Raw genomic sequence first — 23,486 nt, 5'->3', positions numbered from 1 at the left:
AGGATCCTAGAATTACTGTAAGACTGTAGGGAAAATGTAGGAAACTTAAATTTCCACTAGAGGGCGATAGTTTGAACGTGTGTTTTTGTGATTTATTATATTATAAAATAAATATATATATATATTTATTATTCAAATGTTTTTATTGGATTTTAACACATTATATGCAAATATATATATTTATGACTGCCAAAAGTGTAAAAATTATTAATGAGAAATTTTACTTAAGTCTACTTCAAACATCAGCTACAAAATATGCTTGATTTTTGGCCAGGTTGGTATCATAGGATTTATTTATTGTAATCAGATTTGTTTTGTTTTTTTCAAGCACTGAGACATTTGTTGTCTGCAAATTTAATTATTTTGGTGGTTATATAAAATGTCCTTTTTGTGTAAGGGGCCTGGCTATAATGGCAACATTTTCCACTGTTAATATGGACACCGAAAGACAGCACCATTCACATATATTTATAACACAGGCCATGCCACAGGGTTATGAGACAGAGAAGGGTAATACTAATTAAATGAAGATGAGAATTTATAAAGCTTTATTCAAAATTTTGGACACTCGGGTACATGACAAATATCTCCGCACATACTGAGAAATAAAATATTGAAAAATATTTCATGTACAGTTTTCTGTAAAATAGAAATGATCACACAGAAACACTTACAGTCATTCAGTGTTTTGACTAGTACAGTGTGAAGAAAAACTGGAACTAAAGAAGCCTCTTGGAGGAGAGGTTAAACATCTTCAAGAAACTCAAGCAAGTTCAGTTGCCTACGTTATAGCACTTAAGATTCCCATGACCTGGGTGTGTGCTCAACACTTTTTACTGTCTTTGACTTAATTTTCTCAAGATGTCCTCAGCTGCATCCAGAGTGGAGTCCTCCTTTAGACAAAAAAGAGTGAGTTTGAGAACAACTGACAAAGAGCAACACAATGACTTCAATCAAAATCAGATTCAGTTCAATGTAATAAATTGCATTGTGTTCACCTTGACGAAACAGAATCGGATGTATTTGTCAAACTCCTGTCGGTGCTCTGGACTGTAGAATGCAGAGACTGGGATTGTTGCTAAACCCTACAGATTTAAAAAAAATGCCAAATTACATAGAAAGAAGCTGAGAGAACCACACATCACACAAAACTTACAGTCTTTTTATATCTTTAATGACATTAAATCATGTTTTCACCACATTTTCTATTTACCTTTTCTTTAGTTAGCCATTTAACAAATCTGAAGTCATAGGGTTCATCCCCAGCGCTCATGGAGTCATTAAAGTCCACCTCTGTCAAAAAAAAGAGGGTTAGTAATCAATACAATTCACTAATAAATATAACCTATTCAAGCTGCAAATGTCTTCGTTTATTTACAAGAAAATTTTACTTTTACTGCACAGTTTCCTGTCATGGTAAGTTCATTTAAAAAGGTAATATAGCAGGCAGCACTCATCCAACAATAACCAGAAAATGATTTCTGAATGACTGATGAAATCGGTTGAAATGGGGGTTTTTTCTCCAGAATTTGAAATAAGCCCCAGAGAAATTAAAAGTGTTGAATTTTCATCGGTTTAATAGGAGGTAAATAAGAGAACTCACTGACAGAGGAGATGTCTGCGATCAGAAAATAGCCTCCCTCTGGCATGATGGGCTGCAAACCCACACTCTCCAGGCACGAGGCCAGCTTGTTTCTTTTCTGGTGCAACAATGCAGGCAGCTGCTGGAAGTAACTCTCTGGAGTCCCAAACAGCTCGTATTCTCGCTCAAATCCACGAGCGATTGCCTCCTGTTGAAGGCAGGGATGGATGAGAGGAGCAAAGGGAGATACACAGATCTGAAGCAGTGCATTATATGCAGAAACAGGTATGAAAAATAGGATATATATTATATAGAATTAGTGACTATGTTTGTGACAAAAATTGCTTTTAAGTGGGACAAACTCCCTTTGTGGGCTCCTACTTTCAACATGTACAAATATTAAAACAAAATACTTATTTGGAATATTGAGGGTAGCTGCTAGAAAAGCAATTACAAAGAAATGGCCTAAGCCAGATGCCCCATCTATAAGGTACTGGTATGATATTATTTATGAAATCTGTGGAATGGAAAAAATAACCTTTTCAATGAGGTTTCAGGAAATTAAATTTGATAACATATGGAAGAAGTGGAAAATGTATATTTGCCACCCTTCTTTTGATTACATTTGTTAACTTATTATAATTATTACTATTTATTTATCTCAACAAACTGTACTATTAAATGATAGCAAAAACAGGAAGAAAAAAAGGAAAAATTAGGATATGTACAGATATGTCAGGAGAAAAACATTCTTTGCCATATCGTAAACCATTATACAATATTCTCTTTTGTGCTTCTTCCAATATTCCACTTACACTGTGTAAAATATTCAAACCCATGTTGTAATTAGACCTAGAATTAGACCAATAAATCTTTATCATATTGGACAGTATTAGCTTGTTGCATTTGTATCTGTATTGATGTTTGTTGGCCGATAAGTAACAGGACATTTTAGTACATATACCAAACTAGGTATTAGTATGCACCTTGGTAATAATTCTTTAAAAAAAAAAAAAAAAAAAAAAAGCAAAACTGAAGGGATCTGGATTATGAAGGATTATTGCAGTATATGTGTATGTAACAAAAATAAATGTTCAATGTGTCCAATGTTATTGGATTTTTTTTTTTACTAAAAAATATTTAGAACAGTAATGGCCTCAAACATCAATATTTGTTAGGCTCATTTTAATAGTCAAATGAAAGACAAATGAAATGCAAATGCTATTGATAGGTGATACTCAATTTATGGCCCGTGATAGAAAATCAATTGATTTGTTTTTTATACTTACATTTTAAATTATGCACCAGGGTGCACAAAAAGCATCAACAATTTTTGCTAATTTTAAACAAAAAAAAATAAATGAAAAAATACTTAAGAAAGGGTCGAATCCCCTAGACCTCCCCAACAGAGGTCAGTGCCGAGCTTAGTGCTGAATGTCCTTTCTTCCTGTCCTTTTGCAAAAGTGCCCCCTGGGCAAAGCAAGTTGAGTATCCCTGCTACAGATAGTATCCATTTTCATATAATTCTGTATGATTTATGATTTATTTACTCATGTATTTTCCTCTCAAATTTATCTACTATATTTACTTCCTCTTCTTTATTTACTTCTTCCCTTACCTGAACAGTGGTTGCACAATCAAAAACAGACATCTGATGCATGGCTTTCAGACGTTTGATGTTTTGCTCTGAGCTAATAGTCCAGCCGATCTGAAAAAACAAACAAAACAAAGCAAAACCCCCCATCACAACAAGTTGTAGTGAACCAAATTATGACCTTGTTTCTCAGTGTGTGCATTACCTTCCAGCCAGTAGCACTGAAGGTCTTTCCTGCACTGCCAATAGTGATGGTTCGTTCCCACATGCCAGGAAGGCTGGCTGCCATTATATACATTAATACATTAATATATTAATATCTTTATATAATGTGATGTTATAATTTGTGAGCACTCTGTTCAGCTCACCTATCTTAACATGCTTGTTTCCATCATAAGTCAGCCACTCGTACACCTCATCACTGATGCACAGCGCATCATGTTTGATACACAGATCAGCAATCATTTGCAGCTCTTCAGTCTTGTAAACCTGTAAAGGACATAAATGTGTGAAATGTATTTATGACAATGATGACTTTATGACGTATTTATGACAACGTCGACTGCAATGTCTTACCTTGCCCAGTGGGTTATTGGGAGTGTTGATAACGATGGCTTTTGTGCGTGGAGTGAATTTACTGGCCAGTTCCTCAGCAGAAAGAACCCAGTCTGCACTTGACAGGACGGTGCTTCCCTCAACTTTCTTAAATTTAACAAAGAAAATTAAAATCCTTTAAGATAGATGTATACATTTAAAGAGATGTCAAAGGCTGTCAGGAGATGCTTTATAACTCACTGGCCTCAGAGGTACATAGACTGCCGTCCCCCCGGCCATCTTCACCATTGGCTGATAGCAGTCGAAGAATGGCTCAATAATTATGACCTGAAAGACAAATGTTTCCCATTTTTCTTAGCTTGTGACCTGCGTTTGGTACCATTTCTGTAAGTTTTATTATGTAGAAAGTAAAACTAGGAGAATTTAAACAAAGTAAAACTCCATATTTCCCATTTAGAACTAGAAGAGTAAACTACACAAAAGACTAAAATATAACTTAATTTATTGCCCATTATAAAGTAATATAGTATGTCACCAAATATTAATTCTTTATCCGTCTTCACACAATAAACACGAGGGTTATAATAATGACTCTTCTATTACAAAGTATAGAGCATCTGTAAATAATTTAAGTTTAAAAAAAAACTGTGTTGGGTTGATTTCTGTACCTCATCCCCTTTATCAATCAGAGCCTGAAATGCACAGAAGAGAGCCTGATAAGCTCCAACTGTGACCATGATGTCTTCAAGAGGGTCAATCTCACGTCCCACAATCCTACCGAAGAACTTAGCAAGACTTTTCACCAGAGGGAGATGGCCCTGAGGAGGGGAAGGAAATGTAAGGTGACTCTTACAGTTTGTTCTGTATCTGTGTGTCTCATTAAAACTTGCTGAAAATGACTGAAATTGACACAGAAGGATAAAACTGGGACCAAGTGTGTGTTTCCACTTACAAAAGGTCGGGTATACTGGTGCATTTGGGGTCCTCCACTCACAGCTTCACTAAATGCATCCTGGATAAACTTGGGAGGGGAGAAGTCAGGAAATCCCTGTCCAAGGTTCACTGCTTTGTAGTCTGCTGCCAGCTGTGCGAATTCAACCCTGTTGGTGCAACACTGCTTGTCAGGCACTATGATGATATTCTCAAAATTATCTGTAAAGGTTAACAGTAGAAGAAGCATAAACAGGTGCAGCTGGGGTTGCAGCACTGATGATGTAGTCCCTGTTGGGGACGCATTAATGTTTACACTACAATGTGGTCCAGTGCATCCCAGATCACTTCGGCATGAGGTTTGAGTGTTCGGATCACAGTGTGTCTTCGTGGTTATGTACACTTACACTTATATTTTGCGCTTCACACTTCTGATCGGATCACTCAACACACATGTTAATAGCAGTTATAAACAGGGACATAATGTTCATAGTTATTAATGCTGCATTTGTATGAAAGTTTAACAGTTGCTTTCTGATTTTGAAAGAATTAATCAACAAATAAATAAAGCTTAGAAAACTGAGGGATCATGTTGCTGTTCGAGGACAAAGTTCAGGACTAATGAGCAGCAGCTGAGGAAGGCATGATCAATACATCCAGCAGGAGAGGAAGCCACTCGATAGGCTCAGCTTAGGATACCAAAATCCTTCAGTCTGCTATCACCACAGTTGTTTGTTTCGCTTCCTTTTCGTCTGAATGATTAAAAACACAATGAATACTCCACTACAACAAACTGTCCACTGACAGGCTGATTGAACTGTACTGGCGTCAACAAACTCACACGAGCTCAGGTGTCAAAAGTCCACCTGTGTCATTACCACTTACCACACACTGTTGTCCACACTGTCTGTTCTGCGAGCATAAAGTCGTCGGGACATGTTTATCTGAAATGAAAGCACATTTCAAGCACGCTCAAAGCTGCAGTTATTATAGAAATGTCTCTTCAGTGCTGCTGCTGTACTCACCTGTTGATGGTTTCTAATAGAACACACTTCACTCAGATTTACTGCAACATTCAGTCTCCTCCACCCCTCCTTCCCACGACCTTTCAACCTTCTGTATCTTTATATGGCAGCACTTTTGTTTCCCTGCAAGAGTCCTGAGATGTTTAAAACGTCAGAGTGGTCACACAATGCATAAGAGGCAGCAATGACATTGCAATATACATATTTACAGTCTCTACAGCTTTCATTTTTGTGCAAGATTTGACAGTGTTATTGCTCAGATTGGTCATGAAAGATAAAAACAAAATAGACTTTTTATCTTCAATGTCTCTACCCTTAAAGGGACAGTTCATCCCAAAATCAAAAATACATATTTTTCCTCTTATCTGTAGTGTTATTTAGTAATCTAGATTGTTCTGGTGTGAGTTGCTGAGTGTTGGAGATATTGTCCATAGAGATGTCTGCCTTCTCGCCAATATAATGGAACTAAATGGCACTCAGCTTGTGGTGCTCAAAGTGCCATAAAAAACATATGAAAAACTCAACAGCAATGTCTCTTTTCAGAGGTCCTAACCCTGCCTGAACCATTAAAGCTAAGCAAAGGAGGACGCAAATAATACATATTGTGCGGTCATGAGCACAAGCCTCTTGTCCATGAGTAGATGCATGCTTCCTTCTGTGCAGTGATACGGTTGGTGGGTGTAGTTCAGTAGAAAGAAAATAGTTCCAACATGAAACTGCTCAAAACAAAGTCTGTGGATTATCTTGAGTAATCAGGTCATGATTTCTGGAAAGAGACATTGCTGTTGAGTTTTTAAAATATATTATTTGGCGCTTCAAGCACCACAAGCCATCTAGTTCCATTATATTGGAGAGAAGGCAGACATCTCATATTGCTGCAATGCTTCAAACCTCAAATTTACCTGGAAATAAGACCCTAATTGACTGTATGTCTATATTACTATTACGCTGATGTTATTTCTGTTTCATACTGTTTATGTGGACATCCATGGGCTGTAATAAACACTTATTACAAGGCATGAGCCCGTGAAGCTATACAGCTGAGTAAAGACACACTGAGACAGGGAATGTGTGCATACATTAAAAGCTTTATTAAACTTTCTGTAAGTTTGATTCAGGAGAAATATATCTGCAGTTAAATTGTGTTGAGCTGTTGAGTTTTTCACAGCTGAGTAAAGACACACTGAGACAAGGAATGTGTGCATTTATTAAAAGCTTTATTAAACTTTTTGTTAGTTTGATTCAGGAGAAATATATCTGCAGTTAAATTGTGCAATACAGTTAGAGGACATCATACAAGAAAACAAAAAACAAAACAAAAAACATATCCTTTAAAATTACTGCAACATAATCATAACATTGATATTTTTTTCCTTTCAGAGTTAAGCGCTTAAGAATCATTGCATACAAGATTGTTTTCACAACAGCAGTAGGACAAACTGAGTGGACAAAGTGGACGTTGTCTTCAAGTTCCTGACTGTGCCTGGGGTGTCAGTAGCGTAGTGGATAGTGCCGGCGCCCCATGTATAGAGGTGATGCCTCGCTGCAGTGGTCACAGGTTCGACTCTCGGCTTGCAACCCTTTGCTGCATGTCATCCCCCACTCTCTCTCTGTCACCCCATTCAACTCTGTCCTGTTCATTAAAAGCAAAAAGTACCTGATTGTGTCATAAGCACACACTGAAACACTGAATATGGCTCATTTTAACAGAGGAGGCAACCCAGAGAGCAGCCTGGAGAGGTCTTTATGGACGGGTAATACTTTGCATCGTGGTCGGTTTTACTGTTCCTGACTCCACTTTCTCAAGATGTCCTCTGCTGCGTTCAAGGTGGAGTCCTCCTGTTAGACAAAGAGAGTGAGTGTGAGTCAAAGAGCGAGGCAGGAGAGGGGTCAAATTTATTTCAGTTACTGAGGCTGAATTCACCTTAACGAAACAGAATCGGATGTATTTGTTAAACTCCTTGCTGTGCTCTGGACTGTAGAATGCAGAGACGGGGATTGTTGCTAAACCCTGAAGAAAAAAAAAGCCAATTCATACAGTTAAAAGACAGAAAAGTCAGGAGCATGATGTTCTAAATACAACAGACCAAGATTAAAAATTGCAGAAAACACTAATCAAATCACTTCTTCTTCTCTTCAAAACAAACTAAAACACTTGCTTTAAAAGGGATTTGTTTAGCTGTCTTAAATAAAAATGAAATGTTATTTACCTTTTCTTTAATTAGCCACTTAACAAATCTAAAGTCATTGGGTTCATCCTTAGTGGTCTGGTCACTGATGTCCACCTCTGTTAGAAAAGAAAGCCCAGGTACATATAAATAAGACAGTGCTTATCAAAGTAAAAAGGTTTTTGAATTATTTTATGATAAGCTATGATGGATACAGGTGTTTGCTCTTTACTCACTGACAGAGGAGATGTCTGCCATCATGTAATAGCCTCCCTCTGGCATGATGGGCTGCAAACCCACACTCTCCAGGCACGAGGCCAGCTTCGCTCTCTTCTGGTGCAACAATGCAGGCAGCTGCTGGAAGTAACTCTCTGGAGTCCCAAACAGCTCGTATTCTCTCTCAAATCCACGAGCGACTGCCTCCTGTTGAAGGCAGGGATGGATGAGAGGAGCAAAACGGGAAATAAATAAGTTTGAGATGTTTGACTTATGTTCAAATAATCAGGGCATATGTGGATTTAATACAACAAACAAAACATAACTATCCTCAACATTTTCTGAACATTTCCATACTGCAGGAAAGTTGTTGGTCAAGTAGTTAAAATCTTTCATCTAGAATTAATCTTCAGCAAATCAGAAGCAAATAAGCCTATTTCCAAAATGTCAATCTTTTCCTTTAAAGGTCCAGTGCGGAATATTTTTCTAGGTGATGTACTGGCAAAAATGGAATATAATATGGTATGTTTTCCTTACTGTATAATCACCTGAAAATAAGAATTGTGTTTTTGTTAGCTTATAATGCGCCGTTTACACCTACATAGGTACATACATACATGTTCTCCTGAACAATGAACACTGAAGAAATTCTAACCAGGAGAAGTTTTAGCTGGTTGCAATCTGCAATCCTCACCACTAGATGCCACTAAAGTCCTCTAAATCTTTCACAATGGACCTTTAAAGGTGGAAAAAATATGTCTACACCATCAAATACAACAGAAAGGCTCTGGATGATGAGGTGTTTTGTATTTTGTAAACATTGGTATTAAGGATAGTGTTCTAAATATAAGTCCCCTGACTACTACTGCTAATAATCCAGAGAAGAGGAATTAAATTTCTTACAGCATGTGGAGCCTCCTCTGATAGACGCTCAAGAAGAAACCATGTTTTATTTCTATAAATGTATCAATAATGCTCAAACAATGATGTGTTGACCTGAGCAGCTGTAGCACAGTGGTAAACACAGTTCTGATGGATGGTTTTCAAGTGTTTGATGATGTGCCCAGAGCTGATGACCCAGCCGACCTGACAAGAAGAACCACACCATTATTATGTGGACATAAAACGGATACATTACTGAAATACGATATGAGTCTGTGCATTACCTTCCAGCCAGTAGCACTGAAGGTCTTTCCTCCACTGCCAATAGTGATTGTTCGTTCCCACATGCCGGGAAGACTGGCTGTCAATAGATTAATATAATTAATTTAACTTATATTGTGCAGCTTTATCCTTTGTGTGCATTCTGTTCAGCTCACCTATCTTTACATGCTTGTTTCCATCATAAGTCAGCCACTCGTACACCTCATCACTGATGCACAGCGCATCATGTTTGATACACAGATCAGCAATCATTTGCAGCTCTTCAGTCTTGTAAACCTGTAAAGGACATAAATGTGTGAAACATGTTCATGTGCAAGAACAAATTTTATTCAGCAGGCTCTAAAAGGAGACTCCTCACTGGTAAATGTCTTACCTTGCCCAGTGGGTTATTGGGAGTGTTGATAACGATGGCTTTTGTGCGTGGAGTGAATTTACTGGCCAGCTCCTCAGCAGAAAGAACCCAGTCTGCACTTGACAGGACGGTGCTTCCCTCAACTTTCTTAAATTTAACACAAGGAAATAAAAGCTGATATAAACTTTTAAAAGTACATGTACACAAATTGTTCAAAGATGCTCTGTAGCTATTATGTAAAAATGTAGAAACCACTCACTGGCCTGAGAGGTACATAGACTGCCTTTCCTCCAACCATCTTCACCATTGGCTGGTAGCAGTCAAAGAATGGTTCAACAATTATGACCTGAAATACAAATTTCTGTCAGTTATTTTTCAAACATTAAAACCCACAAAAATGGGTAACTGAAGTTATAGTATTTTTACACACATTACAGTTACGCACTTAGCACCATGTGGACTTTTATCACACCGTTAACCACACATACACTATATTCAAACTTGTTTGAACATGTTTGCTGCTGTTACGTTTTCCTAATTATTGCTGAACTGTACAACATTTTGACTGGATTTGAGTTGACTTTCGTACCTCATCCCCTTCATCAATCAGAGCTTGAAATGCACAGAAGAGAGCCTGATAAGCTCCAACTGTGACCAGGACGTCTTCAAGAGGATTAATCTCATGTCCCACAATCCTACTGAAGAATTTAGCAAGATTTTTTACAAGAGGAGGATGGCCCTGAGGAGAGAAAGGAAATGTAAACATAAGGTGGCTGTCACTGTTTTTTCTGCAAACATTTATACTTTCAATACCTGGTCAAAAATGACTGAAACCATCAGCCAGCAGGGGTTGTAGCCGATTCCGTGGTCTGTCCAGGGACCATGGTCTCTGGCACGGACCAGTGGTCACCACCACTAGGGGCGCTAGAGACACTGGTCGCGACCAGCTCATCAGTGGTCAGGACCAGCTGGTCTCTTTAGGTATCTCATTTTCATGTTGCGCCAGGGTTTCCCCTAGGCCCTGGTCGTAACAATTAATTATGAAGATCCCTGTGGTCAGGACCAGGTGGTCCCTGGCACGGACCAGTGGTCCCTACCACTAGGGGCGCTAAAGTTACTTGTGCTGACCAGCTGCACTGTGATCTGCCCTGTGGTCTGTGAAGTGACTTTAGTATTTTCTCCCCTTTCCAGTCGTTTAGGCAGCACTGTTAGCTGGATAAATGTCAAAGATCATAATATTTTGTCTATAAAATACACTGGTCCCTACCACTAGGGGCGCTAAAGTTACTGGTTCTGACCAGCTGCACTGTGATCTGTTTCAATGAGAAACACGTAAGTAATATTTTTTTAAAAGTGGTCATTTTGTCAGAGTGTATGAACGACTGTTTATTTACCCTTACTATGTCCAACAGATGAATGACCTCATCAATCTGATAAAGCCAACGCTGTCATTGGATTACAGCCTCCTCAAAAACATTGATTTTGTCATTGATGTCATGGTGCCAGAGGTAAGTTCCAATTTTAGTTGACCAAAGACATAAAGGTATCCATTACTGTAACAGTTCTACCATTCTAACAGAATTGAGCTTGAGCTCACTGTTAGTTGATCACCCATAAATATAATTACATCTGTTAATTTAACATTAATAAAGCTGTTAATGTGTCCTCTTCCTTGTGTTTTTTTTCCCCCTGTGTTGTCCTGAACTAAAATGTTTTCTTTTATGCAGACCACAATTGACATCCTGGTGAGACTAGAAGGTTTTTCAAGATTTTATGCCGAGAAAATCCTCGGAACGATCATCGAGTGATCAGGTGCTGGATCAATCAAGATTTGACTGTTACTTTTGTTACTGTACTGTGGGCTACTTGTGTTGAATTTTTCATTAACTTTTACATTTTTGTATTTCCATTTGATGTTCTTTTGTGTGATGACCCCTGCTGTTGAGGCAGCAGCCTCCTGATGTGACTTGGGTTTGTGGGAGGAGTTCTGGTGTATCAGGGGCACCTGGGCCCAGTGTCCTGAGATTATAAAACCCATGATTCATTCATTGTCTCTCTCTCTTCTCCAGCAGACGTCCCATGGGGTGATGTGGCAGCTGCAGTTTAGTTCCTTATGCTCAGTTCATGCATTCATACAACATACATTACATCTTACACACATGCACATCATACACTTCTGATAGTACTGATGTTCACATCCCATTTATTCATTATTTTCCTTGTTTCACATTTTGTTCCTTTTGTTAATAAATCTACTTTGTTACACCTCCTTAATTCAGTGTGTCTCCCGTCCTGTCATGGCCCAAAGAGCCAGGTTGTGACACTTTGTCACTCAACTCTACATTTTTTTCCTCCACTACATTTATTTGACATTAGTTTCTAGATCAAGATTTGATACAAAGGGTAATGTCACAAGCTTTTAAAATGCAACACATTGGTAAAGTTTAAACCAGTCAGGAAGACACAGACCTGCATAATCGATAGTATTACTCATACAACTATGACTAATAATTTAATCATTCTTATTATGACCTCTATTAATAGTGATAACATTGGATAGACAAATGATTATGGCTTCTCACATTTAGGCTATTCTGCTAACACAGTAAGAAAAGGGAAAATTTGTATTAAAAACAAACACTCCACAGATCACTCAACTGGTCCAAACAACAGAACAGATCACAGAGCAGCTGGTCAGGACCAGTAACTTTAGCACCCCTAGTGGTAGGGACCACCAGTCTGTGCCAGAGACCAGCTGGTCCTGACCACAGGGATCTTTATAATCAATAATAATAACAATATTAATCATAATAATTCTGATCAAGTTTATTTTATAGACAAAATATTATGATCTTTGACATTTATCCAGCTAACAGTGCTGCCAAAATGACTTGAAAAGGGAGAAAAGACTAAAGTCACTTCACAGACCACAGGGACCACAGTGCAGCTAGTCAGGACCAGTAACTTTAGCGCCCCTAGTGGTAGGGACCACTGGTCCGTGCCAGAGACCAGCTGGTCCTGACCACTGATGAGCTGGTCGCGACCAGTGTCTCTAGCGCCCCTAGTGGTGGTGACCACTGGTCCATGCCAGAGACCATGGTCCCTGGACAGACCACGGAATCGGCTACAACCCCCTCTCGAAACCATTCTAACATGATCTAAACTTAAGCATACTGCTCTGACGTTAACAAAAGATAAAAGTGTTCCTGAATGTGTGTTTCCACTTACAAAAGCTCGGGTATACTGGTGCATTTGGGGTCCTCCACTCACAGCTTCACAAAAAGCATCCTGGAGGAATTTGGGAGGGGAGAAGTCAGGAAATCCCTGTCCAAGGTTCACTGCTTTGTAGTCTGCTGCCAGTTGTGTGAATTCAACCCTGTTGGTGCAAAACAGATCAGACACTGCTGTAATGTCACCTAAATTATGAGCTAGAATCAAACAACCACAGGTACAGTACAGGCCAAAAGTTTGGACACACCTTCTCATTCAATGCATTTTCTTTATTTTCATGCCTATTTACATTGTAGATTCTCACTGAAGGCATCAAAACTATGAATGAACACATGTGGAGTTATGTACTTAACAAAAAAAGGTGAAATAACTGAAAACATGTTTTATATTCTAGTTTCTTCAAAATAGCCACCCTTTGCTCTGATTACTGCTTTGCACACTCTTGGCATTCTCTCCATGAGCTTCAAGAGGTAGTCACCTGAAATGGTTTCCACTTCACAGGTGTGCCTTATCAGGGTTAATTAGTGGGATTTCTTGCTTTATCAATGGGGTTGGGACCATCAGTTATGTTGTGCAGAAGTCAGGTTAATACACAGCCGACAGCCCTATTGGACAACTGTTAAAATTCATATTATGGCAAGAACCAATCAGCTAACTAAAGAAAAATGAGTGGCCATCATTACTTTAAGAAATGAAGGTCAGTCAGTCCGGAAAATTGCAAAAACTTTAAATGTGTCCCCAAGTGGAGTCGCAAAAACCATCAAGCGCTACAACGAAACTGGCACACATGAGGACCGACCCAGAAAAGGAAGACCAAGAGTCACCTCTGCTTCTGAGGATAAGTTCATCTGAGTCACCGGCCTCAGAAATCGCAAGTTAACAGCAGCTCAGATCAGAGACCAGATGAATGCCACACAGAGTTCTAGCAGCAGACCCATCTCTAGAACAACTGTTAAGAGGAGACTGCGCGAATCAGGCCTTCATGGTCAAATAGCTGCTAGGAAACCACTGCTAAGGAGAGGCAACAAGCAGAAGAGATTTGTTTGGGCCAAGAAACACAAGGAATGGACATTAGACCAGTGGAAATCTGTGCTTTGGTCTGATGAGTCCAAATTTGAGATCTTTGGTTCCAACCGCCGTGTCTTTGTGAGACGCAGAAAAGGTGAACGGATGGATTCCACATGCCTGGTTCCCACTGTGAAGCATGGAGGAGGAGGTGTGATGGTGTGGGGGTGTTTTGCTGGTGACACTGTTGGGGATTTATTCAAAATTGAAGGCACACTGAACCAGCATGGCTACCACAGCATCCTGCAGCGACATGCCATCCCATCCGGTTTGCGTTTAGTTGGACGATCATTTATTTTTCAACAGGACAATGACCCCAAACACACCTCCAGGCTGTGTAAGGGCTATTTGACCAAGAAGGAGAGTGATGGAGTGCTGCGGCAGATGACCTGGCCTCCACAGTCACCGGACCTGAACCCAATCGAGATGGTTTGGGGTGAGCTGGACCGCAGAGTGAAGGCAAAGGGGCCAACAAGTGCTAAACACCTCTGGGAACTCCTTCAAGACTGTTGGAAAACCATTTCAGGTGACTACCTCTTGAAGCTCATGGAGAGAATGCCAAGAGTGTGCAAAGCAGTAATCAGAGCAAAGGGTGGCTATTTTGAAGAAACTAGAATATAAAACATGTTTTCAGTTATTTCACCTTTTTTTGTTAAGTACATAACTCCACATGTGTTCATTCATAGTTTTGATGCCTTCAGTGAGAATCTACAATGTAAATAGTCATGAAAATAAAGAAAACGCATTGAATGAGAAGGTGTGTCCAAACTTTTGGCCTGTACTGTATATGACCAAAAGTTACAATCATATTATGTACCCTGCCTTTTGAGTGACTGTTGCCCCTGGAAGAATTTCATCAATTCTAAATAATGAATGATTAACCTACACACAAGTGAGTCAGAAAATAAATATTTTTCACTTATAAATACTACTTATAAAGAAATTATTTCTGTAGAAATCATTGTTAAAAATCTTAGTTTAGAGTTTAGAGCTGCCAGTGAGTGAGTTAAAATTATTGGTCAGTTCACCCAAATTACAAAAAAAAGAGAAAATTAAATCTATCTAGATTTGCACACAGTTTTGGCTTCATCAGTTATCAGTCCTTGATTTCTGCAATGGCCCAAGTGAAAAATACTGCACATTTTTTAATACTCAAATATTGAGCAATATGTAAAATATATGATTAATTTGCAAATCATTAACAGAAAGTCATTGCTTTTCAATTTAATATCAAAAAAGGACAGCTTATTTGACTTCTGACTTTTTTTCCCCCCACAAATGCTATCTTGAACGTACCATATGATTGACGTTTTAGAACTGAAATAAGTTTGGAGGATATTTATGTGATATGACAATACTTCAACCTCAACTTTATTTTGTCCTTAGAAGGCAATTGGTTATACAGCAAATAAAAACACACATTAAAAAAAGCACATATGAAGAGAAAAAGAATGATTAGCAGCAACTGAGACCAAGAGTAAGTAAAGTGCATAGTGACCCTGCAAACAACCTAGATATCGACACATATGTATCTATACAATATTACAGCATTACATTATATAATCTGACTGCTTATTATTTACAGACTTAATGTTTTTTTATGTAGTATTCACATCGTCTACTTTAGTAAAAGATGCAATACCACAGTGTAGAAATACAAGTAAAAGTCTTGCATTCGAACTCTAACTTAAGTAAAAGCACAAAAGTATTAGCATCAAAATACACTATATAAGTAGCAAATGTTTAAGTACTCAATATGTAGGATGGCACATTTCCAAATCATACATATCATATTAGTGTATTGTGATTAATCATGCATTTATGTGTAAATCACTTCGATATTGCAGTTTGTAAAGGTGGGGCTAATTTCAATTACTTTACATACTGCTATGTAGTTTAACTTATAATACTATATCATTACTTTTAAATAGATTTTAATTTCATATAAGTAATCTCAATCTGTAAAGTAACTTGTGACTAAAGTTCTCTAAATGCAGGGGAATAAAAAGAACAATATTTGCCTCCAAGGTGTGGTGGAGCATAAGTAGCATAAAATGGAGACACTCATGCAAAGTACCTCAAAACAGCATTTAAATACAGTACTTGAGAAAATGTACTTTCACCACTTTTTTTCACCTTCTCTTGTTGCACAGTCTGCAGCTGCATCAATGCTGCATTTAAGTATAAATGTGTAAAGTTACAAATTTAGAAGTATAGTAAAGGGACTTGCCCCGAGGCTGTGCACCACCCCCGTGCTTCACCAGTCACAAATTACTATCGTTAGCCTTTATTGAGATTAATAAATGACTAGGTTTGGACTCTGAAAATCCAGGCAGAGATTTACAACGTAATGCAACAATACAAGTGAAACCTATGTCCATATGTCCTTTTGTGCCAAATATTATCACTTACCAGATGTTTTTATCCACACCGTCTGTTCTGCGTGCATGAAGTCGTCGTGACATTATTACCTGAAATATAAGCACATTTCTAAATACGCCATTTATCATTTTGTTGAAGTGTCTCTTTAGTTTGAACCCACCTTGTGTTGGTGTCTAATTGAACTCTGATAACTTATTAAGTTAGTCGCAAGCTTCCTGGTTATTCCCATTAACAAATGTTTCCTATCGCGTTGTTTCTCCTAATGTGCGACCCTCTGTTCATTTACGGTTAAGTAACTGACTGGTAAGCGGACGGAGAAATCAAAAGCTCGAGACCCCTTCACGGCCAACGTCATCAAATAGTTGCGCGCGCACTTTGGCAACGGAAGTGGTGTTGTTCCCCAGCGTTCCCCAGCCGTTCTGACCGACACAGACGAGGTAGCAAGCATTTAAAAGTGGATAAAAATTGTTTCCAGCATCAAAATGTCTGGTTGTTGCGTGTACGGTTGTCAGAATCGATATTCCACCGGCGGACTAAAGTTTTACAGGATTGCGACAGGATCACGACCGTTTCAGAGCAACCGGCGGCGTCTGTGGCTGCAAGCGATTAAACGTGTTGACTGGAATGAGGACATAATCAAAAATGCTCGCGTCTGCAGCGCCCACTTTGTATCAGGTAAGGTTATCTATCTACTCTTTGATTTTACTGGAAAGCCTGGTTTACATTAGTGATTGTCTGTACGATGTAGAATAATAATCAAATGCAGCTAAACTTTGATGACTAGCTGGCGTTAGATTTGACTAGTAAACAAACGTGTGTGTGTGTGTTTTATTTGCAGGTGAGGCATCATTGGACTCTAGTAGTCCTGATTTTGTGCCTTCTGTGTTGCCCCCCTCTCAGTCGTTTTTTTTTTAGTTTGTTTTCCTCTCTTGCATAAGCTTTGGTGCCTACAGCTGCTGTTTTGTGATATGGATTAGTCTAACTGTAAATTTCTGCTGTTTTTACTGTAGGTACCATAGGAAAAGGAGGAGAGATGACAGACCTAACACTGCAGTAAATCAACCTGCTCATTCTGAAACTCCAGAACAAGAATGCAGTATGGATCATTGTCCTGGTATGAATATATTTAATCTTACAGTTAACTGACCTATTGTCAGGGTTCCCACCGTCATGAAATTCCAGGAGAAGTTATTAAATTAGAACAGTTTTCCAGGCCTTGAAGTGGTTTTGGAATTAACAATGTTTATGAAAAGTTTTTAATACACACTGTTTTGGGGTATTGTTTCTCCCTCGCTTCACCTCCTCCTCCTCTTATTCTTCCCCTCTTTTCCTGTTCTCCTACTCTCCTTGTAATCATACTACAATATAGGCCTACCTATTTTAAAGTACTTAAATAAAGTTATGGGAATGGGGCAAAGTATAATGGAAACATCATGGAAAAGTTTTGAAAATTCATTGGTAAAAATGTGTGAGAACCCTGGATTGTGAACTTGTCTGCATTGGTTGCAGCACATGCTAATTTTTCACTTTTCTATATTAAAGCTGAGGAGGATATCCCAGTTCCAAGGAGAGAGTACGATGATCTGAACCTGAGACACAGTCAACTTCAGGAGGAGTATGTCAACCTGCGACAGGAGTTTGACACACTACGAGCTGAAAATGTAAAGCTGAAAGAGGAGCTGCAAAAATCTACATTTTCCTATACCACTGTTAAGTGCAACATTGGACAATTGATTTTTCTCACAGGACTGACCTCCGTGATCTTTGAGTGGCTGCTTACAAAAATAACGTGCAGCGTACAAAGAATTAGCCAAAAACTTACAGTAGAGGACCACCTATTGGTTATTTTATTTTTAATTTAATTTAATTTTAATTTAATTTTTAATTTTATATACTTTATTAATCCCCGAGGGGAAATTCAATTTTTCACTCTGTTGTCAATTACACACAGGTCCGAACACACACATGCACAAACTGGACCTATACATGCACTAAGTGGAGAGATGTCAGAGTGGGCTGCCCATGACAGGCGCTTTGAGCAGTTGGGGGGTTCGGTGCCTTGCTCAGGGGCACCTCGGCAGTGCCCAGGAGGTGAACTGGCACCTCTCCAGCTACCAGTCCACGCTCCATATTTTTGGTCCGGACGGGGACTTGAACAGGCAACCCTCCGGTTCCCAACCCAAGTCCCTATGGACTGAGCTACTGCCGCCCCAATATCAATATATTGATGAAATTAAGGTTGGGCCTAAGTAATACTGACTTGGCATATAGATTTAAGGTATCAAAAACCACCGTATCAAATATTTTGCGGAGCTGGGTCCCTGCTATGGCCGTGGTCCTCAAGCCACTCATTAAATGGCCAAGTAAGGGGGCAATACTTAAAAATATGCCAAAAATATTCAAGCGTAACTTTAAAAGATGCCGGTGCATGAAAATTTTCAAAGCTAGACCCAGTAATCTGACTGCCAGGGCCCAGACATGGTCAAATTATAAACACAACAACACCATTAAATATTTGATCGGCATCACTCCAGCTGGTGCAATTTCATTTCTGTCTCCTGGGTGGGGTGGACGGGTTTCAGACAAGCAGATCACTAAAGAGTCAGGTTTCTTCAAACTTTTGGAGCCTAAGGATGAGGTTTTAGCAGACAGAGGATTTCTCATCAGAGATGAGCTTGCGGCTTATGGTGCAACCCTTCGTATCCCTCATTTCACCAAAGGAAAAAAGCAGCTTTCTGCACAGGAAGTGGACACATCTAGACTTTCTCGTGTGAGGATCCATGTGGAACGAGTTATTGGTCGGTGGAAGAACTTTAAGATTTTGCAAACAGTTATTCCAGTGTCGCAGGTTAACATACTAGATGATGTTGTGACTGTATGTGATGCCCTCACAAACCTCTGTAAGAGTGTTGTTCCCAAATGAGTTACCCATAACCATGTATGAGTTATAAAGTGATTTACATCTGTAAAACATGTATTTACTGTACTTAAAACTGAATTATAATAAACCTTCCAACATTGGCTGCCGCTGATGTGTCTAATGGTCCTTTTTCCCCCAGATTATCTCAGACTACAACAATTCAGAGTGCAGTATCACTTTTATTTGTAATGATGTTATTAACAGAGTTTCATTCCAAAATAACCATTTGAGAAATGTATACAAACAACATAGGTGCCATTAAAGTGCGATTAAACATTAACAACATGGAAAGTAGGAGTATGTACAATATATTAGAATCAAACTGGTTCTGTATGTTGTAAACAGTAGTGTAAATAAACAAATCTGTCAAATATTCCTTAATTTTAGGTCGCAAATTATCTCTATGGATACATACATACATAGCATTACAGAATAAAACTTTAAATGTCTTGTTGCACTGAAGTGCATCTACACACAGCAGTCAATAACAACAACATAAAATGTAAGGAAAAGGCTGCTGATGAATTCATTGTTTCAAACTTTAATAAATGTAGGTCTAGGTGATATGGACCAGATTCAGATTGATATTTTTGACCAAATACCTCAATATGGATGACTATTAGTGCTTACACAAAATATTTACACAATGAGATGTTTGATCTATAATAATCAGTACTGTGGATATAATGACTAAGACATTAAAGGCAATCATAATAATAATAGAACAGAACAGTCTGGTAGGTTCAGAACATGACATTTAACTGTAATGCAACTTTTACAACCAGGAAAAGACAATCCATATCCAACATTTAAGACCATATCTGGTCTCATATCACAATACCAATATATTGCCCAGTTCTAAATGAAGGCATTCAGGCCTCAACTCTCAGACATTTCCTACATAACCATGTTGCTGGCTTCCTTTTGATCTGTGCACAGCTGTAGTGAAAGCGGTTGTTGCATTTGACACAGATCATCATTTTGCCAAAATCTGGCCTTTCACAGTATTTGCATGCTCTCTGTGACACCAATACAGGGTCATGTCTTCTTGTCAGTAGTTCAGGCAACACACTCGAGATAAAGAAGTCTTGTGCTTTTGGCAAAGCCTCCTGCAGAAACTCCTCATTTCTTAGGATACGTTGCACAATGAACTCCTCCTTCGTCCGTAACACAAAGTCATAGTAGCTAACATCACACACAAACATGTGAAGATGAGTTTGATAGTAGTATGGGTGTGAATGTTTCAATGAGAATGACTTGTCCAGACAAAACTGCTTGTCTTCTGTGCATCCTTGAAGGCTATTGCAGTATTTGTAGGGACACTTTATCTCTACCACCCCTTTGCCACAGCAGGTACATCTTGCTATCCCGTCTGGCGATGATCCAAGGTGTGGCTCAGAAGGCTGCACTACTAAGCCACATGAGCTGATGCTGAAATCTGGATGGCTTTGGGACATAAATGCAGTGTAGGCTTGTCTTGCCATTTCCTCCATGTTTTCACCCCAGAGCACAGATGGGACATTTAACTGTGTTTTGCTGTACTGCATTATATCATTTAGGTATGTTTTGCTGATCTTGTCAGTTGTGGTCGCATGGTGAAATTTGGTACTTGTGACCCGACCAGCCCTATAGGTGTGCCACTCCTTTGACCTTGACTGTTGCTGTGTCACAAATTCCAGTTTCTCACATTGATGAGGTTGTAGTGTAGTTTTTAGTCTGTGAAATGTATCCTCACATTTCACCTGCATTTCCTGTGGTGTGAGTTCCCTGAGTGTTGCATCAAATAAAGCAGTCAAGGGCTCAGGTAAGTCTGGATGCTCCTCTGAATCAGTGTCAGATGATGCAGTGTCAGTGTCACTATTCTCCAGGCTTGTCATCTGTCAACACTGATAACAGAGCAACAAAAAGACACAATTATTGTGCTGCATAATATTCACATTTTAAGAATACTGACTGAATTCTTCTTAAACCAGTTAAGCAGAGCTTTAAACACGCAGGTGTACAATAGATAACAAACAATCTAATTTCTAGAATCAGTAATCTGAAGACAAATGCACAGACATATTCAAACTAACATAACAAATGATACTGACATTATTCAAACTGTGTCTGTAGGCCTTTAGGTTTTTCATCTCTGAATCACCAAGTAACACCTTTCTAAGGCTACATTATGGTGTCAAAACAATGAGGAGAAATCTTGAGAATTAATTAAATGCACTATGGCAAAAGGAAACTTATCTAGGCTCTGTCAACTATTACATGCCTCTGGGTGTGATACTATTCTTCCTAGCAGATGTTGAAGCTGCTGGAAGCTGCCTGCCTAGCCTCTTTGGTTTGTGGAAGCTGATTTCCCTCAATGGAGCTGGTCTGACTTCTTTCCTGCTGATGTCTTTCCACATGCACACTCCAGAAGTAACTGCTGCTTTCTCTGTCCTTCCCATCCTAACATAGAGCTCAACTTTGAATAATATTGCAGCTGCATGGCTGCAGCATGACCCAAGCCTGAAATTTCACAAAAACATAATAAACATACTGGCTGATCCATAATGATAACCTGAAAGGACAGTAAAACAGAAGCATAATTTATGTTTGCATAACCACTATATCATAGAGCTCTGAACTATGTTAGCTACAAGCCCACAACACCAAATAATAGGTTACTTACCCTGCCATACAGGTGCAATTCGTCATCAATGTGTACAAACCATGAACGGGTCTTGTATGGGCGGAGCGAGACGTAAGCAGGCAGTTACCAGATGTAACTCTAGTTCTATGAGCAACGTTACCTGCGTAGCCGTAGCCTTCTACTTTTAGAGCAGGCAAACTCATTCTGGTTCATGGACTGCATACAGCCCAAGTTGATTTCAAGTGGGCTGGACCAGAAAAAACATTTCATAACAGTCTATAAATGACAACACCTCGATTTTTCCCCTTTCTTTTAGGTCAAAGAAATTCATTCTGAGACATTCATTCATTTACAAAACAGATGTTTAACAGCCAGACATGTCTGTAGAAAAACAAATACAATTCAACAATATGTCCCAGTTTTTCCAAAGTGGCAACCTCCAGGGCTGAAAAATGAAGCCGACACGGAAGTGCCAAAAACTGCAGTTCCTTGACTGACCACTAGCTGACTGTAGGAGCCATTCAATCCCTGTAGATTCATGTTAAAATGCCCAATTTTACAGCAGAAATAAACATGTTTACAGCCTGCCACAGAAAACAGTTTTGGTCTATATAGCTAATATGCTTCAGGACAACTGTGTTTTTATGTGACTCACCCATTTACATTTGATCAAGGCTTAGAGTTGTGCGTAAGTAAAGGCAGGCTGCTTTGAGTGACAGGCTGTCTGCTGATAATGTCCTTGGTGTCTTGGTCAGATCTAACCCTCAATCTGATCTGATTTCAGATATCAGATTTGATCAAATCTTGAAAATGTGCTGTTCATAAAAAAAAAGTATAATTAAAGTTACAACCTCAAAGATCTCCTTACTGTTCTCTTTGGCAGTACCTATGGCAATAAGTGGTAATTGCATCGGCAGACTGCCTACATTGTGATATGCAGTCCCATGTAGAGCAGTGTTTATCCAGATTTGGTAATCTTGAAAAGTTTGTATCTGGATCAGGGAGATCTAATTCAGTGTTGCTTTGAAAAAACAGCACAAAAGTAAAATGGATTAGCTGATCCTGGATAGCAAAACATGGGTTTTCAAAATCAGGACCATTCTGATCCAGATTAAATTTTTTTGAGCAGCTGGACCCAGGATGACAACAGCTGTAATGCCAAACTCGAAGTCCCAAAACCGAGTACATATAGCTGCAGCTGGAGCAGCTACGTAACCTGCCCACTAGCTACGACTTGTCCACCATGCATCAGTCCATGAACAGCCCCCTTTGCCCCTTGCCCCAGAAGCCCAAGCCCCTACAAAAATGCTGTGTTAGCGATTAGCTAGCTATGAAGTATTAAGTTAAAAGAGAGGTGGTAATGGTAAAGATTACATCTCATTGTATGGTGAATCACGTCTTCATGTATGATCAAGTATAAAGTGGATTATTGCTATGTCTGGACTCGCTTTTATTCATGCTACATGTAGCAGGGTTCAGATAACCTTTGGATGGTGGGTTTGTCTTGTGCTGGTGGTTGGCTCAGTTTGTAGGGGCATGTCGTGTACCCTACAAATATAATGTGTCTGCAGCTTTACATGGCTCTTCAAAACGGGAGTCCACTAACCAATGGGTGACATCATGGTAGCTACGCTCATTACTTTTACAGTCTATGGGTTTTCCACTGTCAATCAGTC

At 39.1% G+C, this 23,486-nt stretch overlaps 2 protein-coding genes and 1 long non-coding RNA gene across 5 annotated transcripts; 1 reads left to right on the top strand and 2 right to left on the bottom strand.

Annotated features, from left to right (window-relative positions):
- Window positions 1-520: 520 nt before the first annotated feature.
- On the bottom strand, window positions 521-5,765 carry LOC117269974 (kynurenine--oxoglutarate transaminase 1-like). Its single transcript, XM_033647358.2, has 13 exons — window positions 5,687-5,765; window positions 5,547-5,605; window positions 4,684-4,831; window positions 4,400-4,549; window positions 3,972-4,058; window positions 3,753-3,878; window positions 3,545-3,665; window positions 3,382-3,458; window positions 3,201-3,290; window positions 1,604-1,790; window positions 1,214-1,293; window positions 999-1,085; window positions 521-893 (listed from the first exon to the last, which is right to left on the bottom strand). Exons 2-13 carry the CDS (start codon window positions 5,597-5,599, stop codon window positions 834-836), a joined length of 1,266 nt encoding a protein of 421 aa, XP_033503249.1. The 5' UTR covers window positions 5,600-5,605; window positions 5,687-5,765; the 3' UTR covers window positions 521-833.
- Window positions 5,766-6,884: 1,119 nt separating this feature from the next.
- Window positions 6,885-16,634, bottom strand: LOC117269920 (kynurenine--oxoglutarate transaminase 1-like). 3 transcript variants are annotated; one of them, XM_078162184.1, is made up of 13 exons: window positions 16,566-16,634; window positions 16,295-16,353; window positions 12,815-12,962; window positions 10,176-10,325; window positions 9,846-9,932; window positions 9,608-9,733; window positions 9,390-9,510; window positions 9,237-9,313; window positions 9,067-9,156; window positions 8,091-8,277; window positions 7,897-7,973; window positions 7,611-7,697; window positions 6,885-7,525 (listed from the first exon to the last, which is right to left on the bottom strand). In XM_078162184.1, the coding sequence occupies exons 1-13, from the start codon at window positions 16,617-16,619 to the stop codon at window positions 7,466-7,468; spliced, it is 1,323 nt and encodes a 440-aa protein (XP_078018310.1). In that variant the 5' UTR covers window positions 16,620-16,634; the 3' UTR covers window positions 6,885-7,465. The 3 variants fall into 3 exon arrangements, with proteins under 3 accessions (XP_078018310.1, XP_078018311.1, XP_078018312.1); XM_078162185.1 differs by having other exon boundaries at window positions 16,425-16,626; XM_078162186.1 differs by lacking the exon at window positions 16,566-16,634 and adding an exon at window positions 16,425-16,565 and having other exon boundaries at window positions 16,295-16,321.
- A 26-nt stretch (window positions 16,635-16,660) lies between these two features.
- On the top strand, window positions 16,661-19,291 carry LOC144458769 (uncharacterized). The gene is made up of 3 exons (XR_013488150.1): window positions 16,661-16,939; window positions 17,275-17,378; window positions 17,807-19,291. It is a non-coding gene; the product is annotated as an uncharacterized LOC144458769 (long non-coding RNA).
- The last annotated feature ends 4,195 nt before the right edge of the window (window positions 19,292-23,486 follow it).

Source organism: Epinephelus lanceolatus, chromosome 19 (assembly GCF_041903045.1).
Source record: "Epinephelus lanceolatus isolate andai-2023 chromosome 19, ASM4190304v1, whole genome shotgun sequence".
NCBI classification, from domain to species: domain Eukaryota; kingdom Metazoa; phylum Chordata; class Actinopteri; order Perciformes; family Serranidae; genus Epinephelus; species Epinephelus lanceolatus.
The sequence above is the reverse complement of the archived record's forward strand: the minus strand, read 5'-3'. Positions and strand labels throughout refer to the sequence as shown.

Excerpts from the sequence above, each read along its gene's own strand:
- LOC117269974 (XM_033647358.2), bottom strand. The coding sequence starts at position 5,599 with ATGTCCCGACGACTTTATGCTCGCAGAACAGACAGTGTGGACAACAGT. Across the intron at positions 3,666-3,752 it reads CCAATAACCCACTGGGCAAG|GTTTACAAGACTGAAGAGCT; the intron begins GTAAGACATTGC and ends TGTCCTTTACAG. Across the intron at positions 3,291-3,381 it reads TCAGTGCTACTGGCTGGAAG|ATCGGCTGGACTATTAGCTC; the intron begins GTAATGCACACA and ends TTGTTTTTTCAG.
- LOC117269920 (XM_078162185.1), bottom strand. The coding sequence starts at position 16,493 with ATGGGAATAACCAGGAAGCTTGCGACTAACTTAATAAGTTATCAGAGT. Across the intron at positions 9,157-9,236 it reads TCAGTGCTACTGGCTGGAAG|GTCGGCTGGGTCATCAGCTC; the intron begins GTAATGCACAGA and ends TCTTCTTGTCAG. Across the intron at positions 8,278-9,066 it reads ACTGTGCTACAGCTGCTCAG|GAGGCAGTCGCTCGTGGATT; the intron begins GTCAACACATCA and ends TGCCTTCAACAG.